We start from the raw sequence: 14,785 nt of genomic DNA on the forward strand, positions 1-14,785 counted from the left end.
GTCCTATCCCTACCTTATTTACGTACACCCACACGGTTAGAATACTTGTCCTATCCCTACCTTATTTACGTACACCCACACAGTTAGAATACTTGTCCTATCCCTACCTTATTTACGTACACCCACACGGTTAGAATACTTGTCCTATCCCTACCTTATTTACGTACACCCACACAGTCTCGTCTCATCGAGAATGTCAAACATCCTTTGAAGAATGATTTTGGCAGCAATTTTGTGATTGTGGATCACGCCATGTTTGACACTAACATGAAGTCCTGAACACGAACCCACTGCACCTCACTCCATTACCTCCTCCTATTTCTCAGAGACCTTAATACTGCAGTTAGGATATTGCATTGAACAAGATTCACAGGATAGCAATATCTGTTATTTCTAGTCAAACATCTTGTATTTTTTGAGAGGTTTTATCTTCAAAACAGCTTGGTGATGAAATAATGACACCATCAACAAGAAGAGGAAACCATCAAATATCATAGACCCCATGGTTTAGTAATTTTTGCTGCACATCTTTGGTGGGATTACAAAACTAAATCTTGTGCATATGTATGCCCTCATTTATTGTATTTTTGCAAAGTTTGAACAAAATCGGTCCATGCATGTTGAGAAATAGTTGGGGGACATGTTTAAGTGAATGAGTGAATGGTAACAAAATGGCTGCTAGTCAGCCATCTTGAATCTGATCTCGAAAAATATGGTGAGCATATGTAACCCATCATTCATTTTCTGTGTGCAAGTTTGAACAAGATCGACAAATACATGTGCGAGAATTGGGTGAGGATGTGTTCAATATCGAGTTTTTTCCAACAAAAATATCCTCCAGTCTACCAGTTGGCCCTCTTTGATGAAATCGCAAAAATTAATGAGGTGCACGTATATCCAACATGTGCTGTGCTTGTGTCGAGTTTGAAAAAAAGTGGTCAATGTAAGTTTTTTTTTTGGTTTTGTTTTTTTGGTATACAAGATCGAGGCTCGTGAAAGAGCGAACATTAATCACACAGAAAGACAAACCGACACATAAAACAAATAACATCGGGAGCGGTAGACAAGATGGGGAGAGAGGGGCAAGGACACAAACAACATTTGAGAGCAGGGACCGAGAGACATGGAGACATCGAGAGATCTGTGGGAGGGAGAGGGCTTTGGGGGTGAGGCATGGGAAGGGGGGTGGGAGAGGTATAAAACATATGGACACTGCCAGGACTTCCAGGAAAGAAGTTGGAATTTCAAACAAGGTGGATCTGGGGTGAATTAGTGGGGGTAGAAAAGATAAAGATTTTGGATGGGGGAAGATAAGAGATGGTGGTGAACAGCTGTTTTAAAGACCTGGAGGGAGGAGTGGGATTGAAGTGAGTGTGGGAGTTTGTTCCAGAGGCGGGAGAAAAGAGGAATGAAAGAGTGAAGGTGAGCAGAGAGCCGAGATTTCGGCACTTTAACCATCAGAGGGTTGCTGGCAGATCTTGTGAGACCTGTAGGAATATTTTGGGGACAGAGCACAGAGAGAGCTGGGGGAGCAAGGCCGGAGAGGAGTCGGTAGAAGACAGAAAGACCACCTACCTGCCTGCGGTGAGTGAGTGGAAGGCCCTCAGAGATAGCTTCATCGCGGGAGATTCCAATGATTCTGAAAACTTTGGTTTCAACAGCGTGAAGCCGAGCTAGGTGTGAGGCAGGAGCACCAGCACATAGGGGAGAACAGTATTCCATTGAGCTGCGGATGAAAGCCTTGTATGTGGTGAGGAGCTCAGGTGTGCCTAGGAAAGACTTCGCACGACGGAGGATGCCCAGTCGGCGACTGGCTTTGGAGGCCAGCTTGGAAATGTGGTTTTCCCAAGAAAGATCATGGCAGATAGTGAGACCCAAAAGCTTGAGCGACAGAACTTCTTGGAGAGGATTGTTGAGAAAGTAGATGGGAGGGTTGTCCAGTCGATCTTTTCGGAGAGACATAGTAAGAGTGTGAAATTTGTCAGGATTGAAAGACATGTTCCACTTGTTTGACCAGTCTGTGATTTTGTCCAGGTCTTCAGAGAGTGAGGAGGCTGCAGACTGCCGATCTGAGGGAAGAGGAATGGAGCAGCAGAGAGTGGAGTCATCAGCAAAGAGATAGAGAAGATTTTCCGGAGAGTCGGAGAGATCATTGATAAAGACCAGAAAAAGCACAGGTCCCAGCACACTGCCTTGGGGAACTCCAGCCTGAACAGGAAGGGGAGATGAGAGAAATCCATTCAGGGCCACACGTTGACTATGACCAGAGAGGAAGTCCGCAAGCCATGCATGGAGATTTCCATGGATACCATAGGAGGAGAGTTTGGTGAGCAGAGCTGGGTGCCAGACTGTATCGAAGGCACGTGATATGTCAAGGGAGACAGCTCTGATTTCCTGTTTGGCATTGAGGACCTCGATCCATTGTTGAGACAGCAGAAGCAGCATGTCCAGATTAGAGTGACCTGGTCTGAAACCAAATTGATGATCAGAGATCAAGCCATTGGAGAAGAGGAAAGATTTCATATCCGAAGCAATGATGGATTCCATGACTTTACTGATAATTGGGAGCAGGCTGATTGGTCTGTAGTTGCAAGGATCTGTTTTTGCACCTTTTTTGTGGAAAGTGGTGATGTTTGCTGATTTCCAGGATGCTGGCAGATGACCTTGAGCAAAAGATAGGGTGAAAAGAACAGAGAGAGGGTGAGATAGAGCGGCAGACCAGGATCTTAGGACCCGTGGGCTGATGCCGTCTGGTCCAGTTGCAGAATCAGAGTCGAGGTTAGACAAAAACTCCTCCACCTTGTCAGGAGAGAAGGACACAGAGTCCAGGAGCAGTTGGGTTTGACTGGGAAAGGTGGGAACAGAGAGAGATGGGTTTGGAACTAAAGATTTTGAGGCAAACACAGAGTTGAGGCATTCGGCTTTCTCACGTGCGATGTCAACTGTGTGGCCATTTGAGGTAAGGGAGGGGATGGATGGGGAACAAACACCAGAAACGGATTTGACCAGACGCCACCAGGATTTGGAGGAAGGAGACAGGTTTGAGAGTTCATTCTTGAGTGAGGAGAGATAGTGCTTCCTGGCACTCCTGAGGGTAGACACACACTTGTTCCGAGCTTGGTGGAAGGAACTGAGATTGCCTTCAGTTGGATTAGCCTTCCAAGAGGCAAAGGCAAGTTGTTTCAGGGCAACTGCCTCCCCACAAGATTCAGTGTACCATGGAGGGGAGGAAGGGTAAGACAACTGAAGACGAGATGGGATAAATCTGTGCATGAGAGAGAGCAGTTTGCTTTGGAAGAATTCCCAGGAAGAATTGATGTCAGAGGCAGTGGAGATGGGAGACCAATCCAGACGATTGATGGCTGCTTGAAGACCGTCCCAGTCGGCCTGAGTGAAATGCCAGACTCGTCGACGCTGAGGAGGCTCTCTGAGAATGGCCAGAAAGATGTCCACTTTGACAAGCACATGATCAGAAGAACCGATTGGAGCAGAAGAAGAGCAGCAGACATTAGCAGGGAAGTTTGTCATAACCAAGTCTAGAAGAGAAGATACTCCATTGGCTGAGTTCCGGGTCGGGAAATTGACAGATTGTGTCAATCCCAGTGAGTCACAGAAGTCCTTTGCTGAGGTGCCATGACTGGTGAGAGAGGAACCCACACTCAACCAGGTGGCATGATGACAGTTGAAGTCACCACATATGAGGAAGAGAGAGTTGGGATGAGTGGATAGAAGTTGGTCCATGTTGTCAGACAGTGAAATGTAAATGGAGTCATCACTGTTTGGGGGACGGTACAGAACACATATGAACAAAAGGTGGGAGCGGAGAGGAAGCCGTAGCCAGAGGTACTCCTGGGGGTGAGGAGGAGAGAGGGCAGTGCAAGGAGAGTGAGGAAGATAGTTTTTGATAAAGATAGCCACCGCACCACCAGGACGAGGCTCAGGTCTATCATACCGGAGGAGGGAGTAACCAGGAAGAGATATTAAGGAATCAGAGACATCTTGAAGGAGGAAAGTTTCTGTTAAGCAGATCAAATCTGGATTGTCAGAAGCAACCTGTGTGGAGAGATCAGTCAGGTTTGAGCGAAGGCCCCGGATGTTTGAGGTCCATACCGTTAATGAAGAGAAAGGGGGAGCATCGGGTACAGGACAGAGGAGGGGAGGAGTAGGGTAAGATGAAGGATGAGAGGGGGAGGTAGGGAGAGCAGTTGATAGTGTGTCAGAGATTACAGAAGAGTTCCAAGAAAGGGAAGGATGAGGAGGATGAAAGGTTTGATGGTGAAGAGATGAGGCACAGTGAGGGGTTGTTTGAGGGTGGGTAGAGGAAACTAGAAGGTTGGGGGGGGGGGGTGGAGGTATGAGATAGAAGGGAGACGAAGTGGGGAGGAGGCAGCTTTGAGGAGGAGGGGGGAGGAGGGAGAATTGGAGAGGAATGGTATGGGGGGAGATTTGAATGGGAGGGGTTGGGGGGGAGTTTTGAAGGGGAGGAGTGAGGGGGGAGTTTAGGAGGGGAGGGGCAAGGGGGGAGTTTAGGAGGGGAGGGGCAAGGGGGAGTTTAGGAGTGGAGGGGCAAGGGGGGAGTTTAGGAGTGTAAGGGCAAGGGGGGGATTTGGAGGGGAGGGGCAAGGGGGGAGTTTAGGAGGGGAAGGGCAAGGGGGGAGTTCAGGAGTGGATGGGCAAGGGGGGGGATTTGGAGGGGAGGGGCAAGGGGGGAGTTTAGGAGGGGAAGGGCAAGGGGGGAGTTCAGGAGTGGAGGGGCAAGGGGGGAGTTTAGGAGGGGAAGGGCAAGGGGGGAGTTCAGGAGTGGAGGGGCAAGGGGGGAGTTTAGAAAGTGGATGATTAATGAAAGACAAACATTGATAACAAATTGGGTTTGTTGTGATTTTCAAGTTAGCAATCCGATTCAGAACGATGGAGGAGGGGTGGAATGAATGTGAATTTAGACCATGTAGTGAGGGAGACGTATAAGAGATTGAATTTCTTTTTTTTGACGTGGAATGAGTTGGAGAGGATATTGAAAAAAGCCTTTTGAATAGGAAGAAAAACAGCGTGTTGTAATATACCACTGAATAAAACACTGAAGGGGAAAGGTTAAACATATTTAAATAATATTGAAACAGAACCGTAAACAATCTTCTATGCACAAAATACCAACGTGGGGGAGAGCCGAGAGGGACCACCACGAGTCACGTGAACAGGGCAAAAGGTGGATGTCAAGGAGATAATGGGGGCGGGGCGAACAGCACACCTGGACAGAAAGTACAGGATGAGACAACAGCACACGTGGAGAAAGGAAAATAAATGTTGTTTTTTTTGTTTTGTTTTGTCAATAAATGAAAATGTTCAATATAAATTTCAATAAATTTTCAAATTTCAAATTTAAAAAAATTTCAATAAATGAGAATGAAAAGTTCAATAAATGGTTGGGGACACTTTCAACAAAATGGCGACCAGTCGGCCATCTTGATCTGATCTCCAAATAAAAGATCTGATCTCGAAAGTCTGTTTTTATTTATTTTATTTTTTATTTATTTCATCCCTTTCAATGATTACGGTGCTGTATAACTGTGCTTTTTTCTTTCATTGCTTATGGTGCTGTATAACTGTGCTTTTTTTCTTTCATTGCTTACGGTGCTGTATAACTGTGCTTTTTTCTTTCATTGCTTACGGTGCTGTATAACTGTGCTTTTTTCTTTCATTGATGAAGGTGCTGTATACTGTGCTTTTTTCTTTCATTGATTATGGTGCTGTATAACTGCGCTTTTTTCTTTCATTGCTTACGGTGCTGTATAACTGTGCTTTTTTCTTTCATTGCTTACGGTGCTGTATAACTGTGCTTTTTTCTTTCATTGCTTACGGTGCTGTATGTATAACTGTGCTTTTTTCTTTCATTGCTTACGGTGCTGTATAACTGTGCTTTTTTCTTTCATTGATGAAGGTGCTGTATACTGTGCTTTTTCTTTCATTGATTATGGTGCTGTATAACTGTGCCTTTTTCTTTCATTGCTTACGGTGCTGTATAACTGTGCTTTTTTCTTTCATTGCTTACGGTGCTGTATAACTGTGCTTTTTTCTTTCATTGATTACAATGCTGTATAACTGTGCTTTTTTCTTTCATTGCTTATGCTGCTGTATAAGTGTGCTTTTTCTTTCATTGCTTATGGTGCCATATAACTGTGCTTTTTCTTTCATTGCTTACGGTGCTGTATAACTGTGCTTTTCCTTTCATTGATTTTGGGCCTGTATAACTGTGCTTTTTCTTTCATTGATTATGATGATGTATAACCGTGCTTTTTTCTTTCATTGCTTACGGTGCTGTATAACTGTGTTTTTCTTTCATTGCTTATGGTGCTGTATAACTGTGCTTTATTCTTTCATTGATTATGATGCTGTACAACTGTGCTTTTTTCTTTCATTGCTTACAGTGCTGTATAACTGTGCTTTTTTCTTTCATTGATTTTGGGCCTGTATAACTGTGCTTTTTCTTTCATTTATTATGATGCTGTATAACTGTGCTTTTTTCTTTCATTGCTTACGGTGCTGTATAACTGTGTTTTTTCTTTCATTGATTATGATGCTGTATGACTGTGCTTTATTCTTTCATTGATTACAGTGCTGTATAACTGTGCTTTTTCTTTCATTGATTACAGTGCTGTATAACTGTGCTTTTTTCTTTCATTGCTTACGGTGCTGTACAACTGTGCTTTTTTCTTTCATTGATTATGGTGCTGTATAACGGTGCTTTTTTCTTTCATTGCTTACGGTGCTGTAATACTCTGCTTTTCTTTCATTGCTTACAGTGCTGTATAACTGTGCTTTTTTCTTTCAATGACGACAGTGCTGTATAACTGTGCTTTTTCTTGAATTGCTTACGGTGCTGTATAACTGTGCTTTTTTCTTTCATTGACTATGGTGCTGTACAACCGTGCTTTTTCTTTCATTGATTACGGTGCTGTATAACTGTGCTTTTACTTTCAATTATAATGATGCTGTATAACCGTGCTTTTTTCTTTCATTGCTTACGGTTCTGTGTAACTGTGCTTTTTTCTTTCATTGCTTACGGGGCTGTATGGCTGTGCTTTTTTCTTTTATTGATTATGATGCTGTATAACTGTGCTTTTTTCTTTCATTGCTTACGGTGCTGTACAACTGTGCTTTTTTCTTTCATTGATTAATCGTGCTGTATAACTGTGCATTTTTCTTTCATTCATTATGGTGCTGGATAACGGTGCTTTTTTCTTTCATTGCTTACGGTGCTGTATAACTCTGCTTTTCTTTCATTGATTACAGTGCTGTACAACTACAATGATTACAGTGCTGTACAACTACAATGATTAGAGTGCTGTCTATATAATTTCTAAAATCCTCAATTTTCTTCCTATTGACTTGAAATTTGAAAAGGACTTACATATCGGCTCACCAACTATTTTTCAACCACCAACTATTTTTGAGATCAGCATAGGCCAAAAGGTCAACAAAGGCCAAAGGTCAACAACAATTTCAAATTTCTAAAATCCTCAATATTCATCCGATTCACTTGAAATATGAATGGGATTTACATACCAGTTAACTGAATTCAACCACCAACTATTTTTGAGATCAGCATAGGCCAAAAGGTCAACATAGGCCAAAGGTCAACAACAATTTCAAATTTCTAAAATCCTCAATTTTCATCCGATTCACTTGAAATTTGAATAGGATTTACATATCAGCAAACTGAATTCAATCACCATCTATTTTTGAGATCACCATAGGCCAAAAGGTCAACATAGGCCAAAGGTCAACAACAATTTCAAATTTCTAAAATCCTCAATTTTCATCCAATTCACTTTAAATTTGAATACGATTTTCATATGAGCCAACTGAATTCAACCACCAATTAATTTGTGAGGTCAAAAGGATGGTCTATTGAGTGCCATTCTGCTTTTTTCTCTTTTGCCAAGTGTTGCTCTTTGTGTGATTTTTTATTTGTTTGTCTGTTTGTCCACACAGAGTAATAATAATAATAATAATACACTTATTTTATATAGCGCTTTTCAAGAAGCCCAAAGACGCTTTGACAGAGTACAAAAAAACAAGTGCAAAAAGACAAAAATCAACAGGTAAATAATCAAAGCAAAAGGCAGGAGCAGGAGAAGAGATAGTCAGGGGTTAAATGCTGTGGGTTAAATGTTGAATGCAGTGTTGAACAGGTGGGTCTTGAGTGATGTTTTTAATGTGGTGAGTGAGGAGGAGTCTCTGATGGTGTGAGGTAGTGAGTTCCAGAGGGTGGGAGCAGCGATGGAGAAGGCCCTGTCCCCCCAGGATCTGAATTTGGTCCGCATGAGGGGGGGCGGGTCAGGAGGTTGGTACCAGCAGAGCGGAGGTCAGCCAGGTAGGATGGGGCCAGGTTATGGAGGGCTTTGTAGGTCAAGAGGAGGATTTTGTACTGGATTCTCTGGGGGATGGGGAGCCAGTGAAGCTTGTAAAGGACGGGGGTGATGTGGTCACGGGTCCGGGAATGGGTGAGTAGACGGGCAGCGGAGTTCTGAATGTATTGGAGTTTATTGATGATTATTGAGGGTGAACCAAAGAGGAGGCTGTTGCAGTAGTCCAGACGGGAGGTGATGAAGGCGTGGATGAGGGTTTCTGCAGCCGTGGAGGAGAGGGATGGACGGAGACGGGCGATGTTTTTCAGGTGAAAGAAGGCTGTCTTTGTGATCTGTTTAGTGTATTTGTCGAAGGAGAGGGTTTGGTCAAAGATGATGCCAAGATTCCGGATGTGAGGGGAGGTGGATACTGGGAAACCGTCGATGTTGAGTGCAAAGTTATGGGTGGATTTGGTGAGCGTTTTTGGGCCAATGATGATTATTTCAGATTTATCATAGTTAAGTTTGAGGAAGTTGATTTGAAGCCAGGATTTTATTTCAGTGATGCAGTTTGTCAGGATAGAGAGGGTGGCAGTGGAGATGGACTTGGTGGAGATGAAAAGCTGGATGTCATCGGCGAAGCAGTGGAATTGGAGACCATGACGGTGGATTAAGTGACCAAGGGGGGACAGGTACAGGATGAAGAGGAGGGGCCCAAGAACTGAACCTTGGGGGAGGGGAGCAGTGGGGGATTTGCAGTTATTGATGGAGATGAACTGGCGTCTGTCGGAGAGGTATGATTTGATCCAAGAGAGGGCAGTGCCGGTAATGTTAAAGGACAAAGGTGGTTTCAAGTCGGGTGAGGAGGATGGTGTGATTGATGGTGTCAAAGGCGGCGCTGGGGTCGAGGAGGATGAGAATGTTGAGGTTGCCAGCGTCAGAGGAGAGGAGAAGGTCGTTGGTGATTTTGAGGAGAGCAGTTTCAGTACTGTGGTTGGAGCGGAATCCGGATTGGAATGTTTCATACAGGTTATTGGCAGAGTGGTGATGCTTAAGTTGAGTGGCTACAGCACGTTCCAAAACTTTTGACAGAAAGGGTAGGTTGGAGATGGGTCTGAAGTTGTTTAGGGTGTCAGGGTTGAGTTCAGGTTTTTTCAGAATGGGGGTAACAGCAGCAATTTTGAGGGATGGTGGGACGATGCCTGTAGACAGGGAGGAGTTTATTGTTGCAGTGATAAGTGGAGAGAGAGCAGGAAGGGAGGCCTTGACAAAGCTGGAGGGGATGGGGTCCAGAGTGCAGGTGGCAGTTTTCATTCCGATGAGGAGTTCAGAGAGGTCAGTAGGGGAGACAGGGGAGAACTGAGACAGGGGTTGGCAGGATAAGGGGGGGCAGGTGGTTTGAGGGGGAGCAGGTGCGGTAGTGGTTAAGCTGCTATAGATGTTGTCAATTTTGCTTTGGAAGAACGAAAGGAAGGAGATGCAGTTGTCTACTGTGAATGACTGGGTGGTGGTGTCCAGGGGGCTGAGGAGTTTGTTTATTGTAGCGAAGAGTGCTTTTGGGTTTCCAGAGCCAGAGTGGATAATTTGAGAGTAGTAGGCGGAGCGGGCGTGGGAGAGGGCATATTTGTTGTGTTGTAGGTGGTCCTTGTAGGCTTGGGAGTGAATTGTGAGACCTGTTTTATTGCGGAGTCTTTCAAGTTGGCGAGCACGAGTTTTCATCAGGTAGAGTTCAGGGGTAAACCAGGGAGCAGAATGGGTGAAAGAAACTGTTTTGGTTTTCACAGGCGCAAGCTGGTCAAGGCAGGAGGAGAGAGTGTGGTTGTTGTAGTCAGTGAGGTCAGAAGGGGTGTGGAGGTCAACGAAGGGAGAAGTGGACATTTTTTCAGAGAGGGTGGATAAGAATGAGGTAGGTGAAAGAGCATTTAGCTTACAGAAATTGATAGTGCGATAATGCCTTGGTGCTGGGGTGGGGATGTTGATGGTCATAGTGATGGCTAAGTGGTCAGAGAGGGAGAGGTATGCCAGAGAGATGGTGCCAGAGAGATGGTGCAAAATTAATCCAGTAGAGCAGACAAGGTCCAGAATGTGACCACGGTTATGGGTAGGAAAGTTGAAATGTTGAGTGAGGTTAAAGCAGGTGAGTAAATCAGTGAAGTCAGTGGTTATTGTGGAGTCAGTGGAGTCCATGTGGATATTGAAATCACCGAAGAGGAGGATTGAGGGGGAGAGGGAACAGAGCTGGGTCAGAAAGTAGGAGAAGTCAGACAGGAATGATGGGTGTGGTTTGGGAGGGCGGTAGACGACAGCCATGACTGACTGTGTGTGAACAGAGAGTTTAAAAGCCAGGTGTTCAAATGATGGAGCAGATGAGATGGAGATGAGGCTGGTCTTGATGTCCTGTCAGTGAATTACGGCAATTCCACCACCTCGGCCCTCCGAGCGTGGTTTATTGATGTAAGAATATCCATTGGATGTAGTGAGGTTGAGTGAGAAGTAGTCCAGAGGTTGTTGCCAGGTTTCAGTGAGACAGAGAAAGTCCAGTTTATTATCCAGAATGTAGTCGTTCAGGATGAGGCTTTTGTTGTTGAGGGACCGGGTATTGAACAGGGTGAGCTTGATGTTGCTTTGTACGGTGGGGATGAACTGAGGTGATTTAGCCAGGGTTTGCAGACAGGAGGTGCGATCGTGTGTGTTGCTGTGACCAGGTGCGCTGGGACGATGAGTGGGAGTACGCTGAGCCGACCAGAGTACGGGAATGAAGTGACCTGTTTGTAAATAAACAAACTTACGACCGGAGCCTCTATGAATGTATCTGGGTCGTCGCAGGAGTCCGTGGGATTTGATTGCAGAGATGCATGATGGGGTGGAGTGAGTATTGAGCAGAAGACGCCTTGCGGCGGAGTACCTTAGAGCCATGCCAGGCAGGAGCGAAGGGACGAGTAAGAGGCCAAGGTTGAGGAGGACGAGTAGGCCTTGCCGCAGCGGCAAACGACCGCAGCCGCTAATCAAGCAAACCAAGACCGCAGCAGCAAACAGCTGCAGCCGCAAACAACGGCCACAAACAACGGGAGCTAGCCTGAGGAAACAGTGGAAGAGCCGGGCAGGCGGAGCCAGGAGCAGAGCCGGGACCGAGCAGAGGGCAGACCCAACGGCCAAAAAGCCGCCACGACCACCAGAAAAGCAGACTATATACAATGATCCAGTCGGAGAAGCGGCGAACAAGTAACGCCAGTGTCCTCTCCAGACCGGACCGGGTCATTAATTGATTAAAGTTAATTTAAGATTAATTTAATTTAAGAGTAAATATGATTTTCTCTGCAACCGTTGGTCCGATTGACAGGAAATTTTCACCATCGATGCAACTCCACCTGTAATTTTTTTTAATGATAATTATGACGTCATATAAAAATTACAATTTTCACATGCTAGATATCGATTAAGGTTGTTTTTTTTACGGACGCGTTTAAGGTTTTTCTTAACGTAAATTTTCATTTACGGATGCTTTCCGATTGTTCTGTGATTTTTTCCCGGTGTACCGACTTTGATGTCCGCCGGCATGCCAAATTTTAATTTTCTACGACACCCAGAAGGCACCGAACATTATCAGACAGTCATTCATTCATTCAGTCAGTCAGTCAGTCAGTGAGTTAGTGGTCAGAAAGAGCTACATAAAAAATATATATAAATTGGTTTTTTGTTTTTTTTACTGCCTTTACTGATCTCTGTGCTATCCCAAGAATAATTTTCCTATAATCAGATATTTGTTGATTCCTATCATTGAAAAAGTTATTTGTCCAATGTGCTAATGTTCCTGCTTTGAAGCATTACTTGAAATAACACTCTCGAAATTCAATCGGTTTCTTTATTGTTGCTACTCCTATATGAAGTACCTCTCTGGGGTGAAAGTTTCCAATGTGGACAATTCATCCTGGACATGTTGTTACTCTATCATGGGATGCTGGTGAGAAAGTCCTGAAACCAAGGGAGCAATGAAGAATTGGCCAGACATACAATGGACAAATCTAACTAAGAGTGTGACGGTATATTTTATGTTGCTAGGGTTAGGGTTACACTACACAGGTGGCATAACATCATCAGATCACACAGGTGGCATAACAAAGGATGGCATACTCACTGATACAACACTCTGTTCGTGACGTTTTAACATGATCGTTTGTGGTGAGATTGGGAATTGGAGCACACCAATACTACTATCGATGCCCAAGCGAGAGCCCCGATTCTGTGAATGTTTTGAATGGATAAGTTGAGGACTTTCCCACAACGATAAAAACAAGTGTCAGGAATATTTTTGAAGTGCAACACCAAATGTACCAGTGAAATTCTCGCATGTCGATGGAAAATATTACCAGAAGCAAGACAATTCTGTTTAGTTATCTCATACAAAAAGCTTGCACATGTGTGTGATGGCACCACACAAATATCCATAAGGAAGTCGTTATGGAAGTAAAGCAGAAATACCATGAAAATTGGAGCATTTCAAGCGTGCAACATTCATGAAGAACCAGTTATGAAAACAATGCTAATAGTTTATGCATGAATGTTTAGGGGTGAGGAATGGGGAGGTTTGGGGGACAGGTATTCAGGTGACTTGTGTTAGAATTATAACCACTTGGGAAGATTTTTAAATGACAATGTTGTGCTGAAACAAAAGTGCAGACATGTGACCATGAATGCCATAAATGTGTGTGACATCAGCCACTTTACTTGCCTTGGCCACGAGGAGTCGGTAATTGTGAAGAACAAGATCATCGGAACGACACGAAGCTAGTAGTTGCCAAACGTCCCCTCGTAAAGCTTCTGGGATGCCACCTCGAACCAACGCTGTGAGTTGTCTCGGCCTGGTCACCGGATTGGAATGCCTGTCAGAATAGCGTGATGTAGAAGTGGAAAAGAGCATCTGTAAGATGGGATTTATCATCCCCAAAGAAGAAGTTTATCATGGTAACCATTTTCAGCAAGGATCTTCCTCATTCCTTAGCTCTTTTATCTATTCTCTGATCAGCAGAGGAGTTCAAATTCCTCCACAGGATTTTGGTGATATTAAGCTCAAGCTGGAAAAGCTTGCCACATGAGGTTTCATGGTTGATTTTAGTTTATTAGAGTCCCCAGTAATGATTTCTGGCAGGTATCCTAAAACTCCCTGAGTGGCATTTTAAAAAATCCAATATGGCTGCCAAGCGCCATCTCAAAATAGGGTAAATCAAAACTTTTGAACCAACGAGAGTAGAAACGAACAAAACACCACTTTTTCAACCAATTTTGGGATGGAAAACCCATTTCTGATGTCAAATTAGTGTTTGAGGACCATCTTCATGTCAAAATCGAATATGGCTGCCAGTAGTGTCCCTCTTCAAAATGGGTCAATAATGTAACTTTTAAGAGGATGTTTAAACAACAAAGAAATTTTACACATCGGTTTTACGTCGGCATGTTAAAGAATGTGTTTAAATAAAAAATTAACTTCAACACGTCAGCGAGGACATGTTTAAGAGTGTGTTTAAATAACAACGAAACTTTTACACGGCGACAAGAGCATGTTAAAGAGTGTGTTTAAATAACAAAGAAAGTTTAACACGTCAGCGAGGACATGTTTAAGAGTGTGTTTAAATAACAAGGAAACTTTTACACGTCGGCAAGGACATGTTTAAGATTGTGTTTAAATAACAACGAAACTTTTACAAGTCGGCGAGGACATGTTAAAGATTGTGTTTAAATAACAACGAAACTTTTACACGTCGGTGAGGACATGTTTAAGATTGGGTTTAAATAACAACGAAACTTTTACAAGTCGGCGAGGACATGTTAAAGATTGTGTTTAAATAACAACGAAACTTTTACACGTCGGCGAGGACATGTTTAAGATTGTGTTTAAATAACAACGAAACTTTTACACGTCGGCGAGGACATGTTTAAGATTGTGTTTAAATAACAACGAAACTTTTACAAGTCGGCGAGGACATGTTAAAGATTGTGTTTAAATAACAACGAAACTTTTACACGTTAGTGAGGACTTGTTCAAGAGTGTGTGTGTAAATAACAAAGAAACTTTTACACGTCAGCGAGGGCATGTTTAAGAGTGTATTTAAATAACAAAGAAACTTTTACACGGAGGCGAGGACATGCTTAAGAGTGTGTTTAAATAACAAAGAAACCTTTACACGTCGGAGAGGGAATGTTTAAGCGTGTGCTTAAATAACAAATAAACTTTTACACGTCAGTGAGAACAAGTTTAAGATTGTGTTTGAATAACAAAAACTTTTACACATCAGTGAGAACATGTTTAAGAGTGTGTTTAAATAACAAAGAACTTTGACATGTCGGTGAGGACATGCTAACGAGTGTTTTTAAATAACAAAGAAAGTTTTACACGTCAGTAAGGGCATGTTCAAGAGTGCATTTAAATAACAAAGAAACTTTTG

General features: G+C 43.6%; 1 protein-coding gene across 1 annotated transcript in view; it reads right to left on the minus strand.

The window, feature by feature from the left end:
• LOC137414735 (rab GTPase-activating protein 1-like) overlaps nt 1-14,785 on the minus strand; it is a 370,611-nt gene that overhangs the window by 251,039 nt on the left and 104,787 nt on the right. The window contains exon 12 of the mRNA XM_078766930.1: nt 13,075-13,225. Within this exon, the coding sequence (XP_078623056.1) occupies nt 13,075-13,225 (151 nt within the window). The remainder of the gene's footprint in view (nt 1-13,074; nt 13,226-14,785) is intronic.

This window comes from Myxine glutinosa, chromosome 13, assembly GCF_964187855.1.
Source record: "Myxine glutinosa chromosome 13, kmMyxGlut1.1, whole genome shotgun sequence".
Taxonomy (NCBI): Eukaryota; Metazoa; Chordata; class Myxini; order Myxiniformes; family Myxinidae; genus Myxine; species Myxine glutinosa.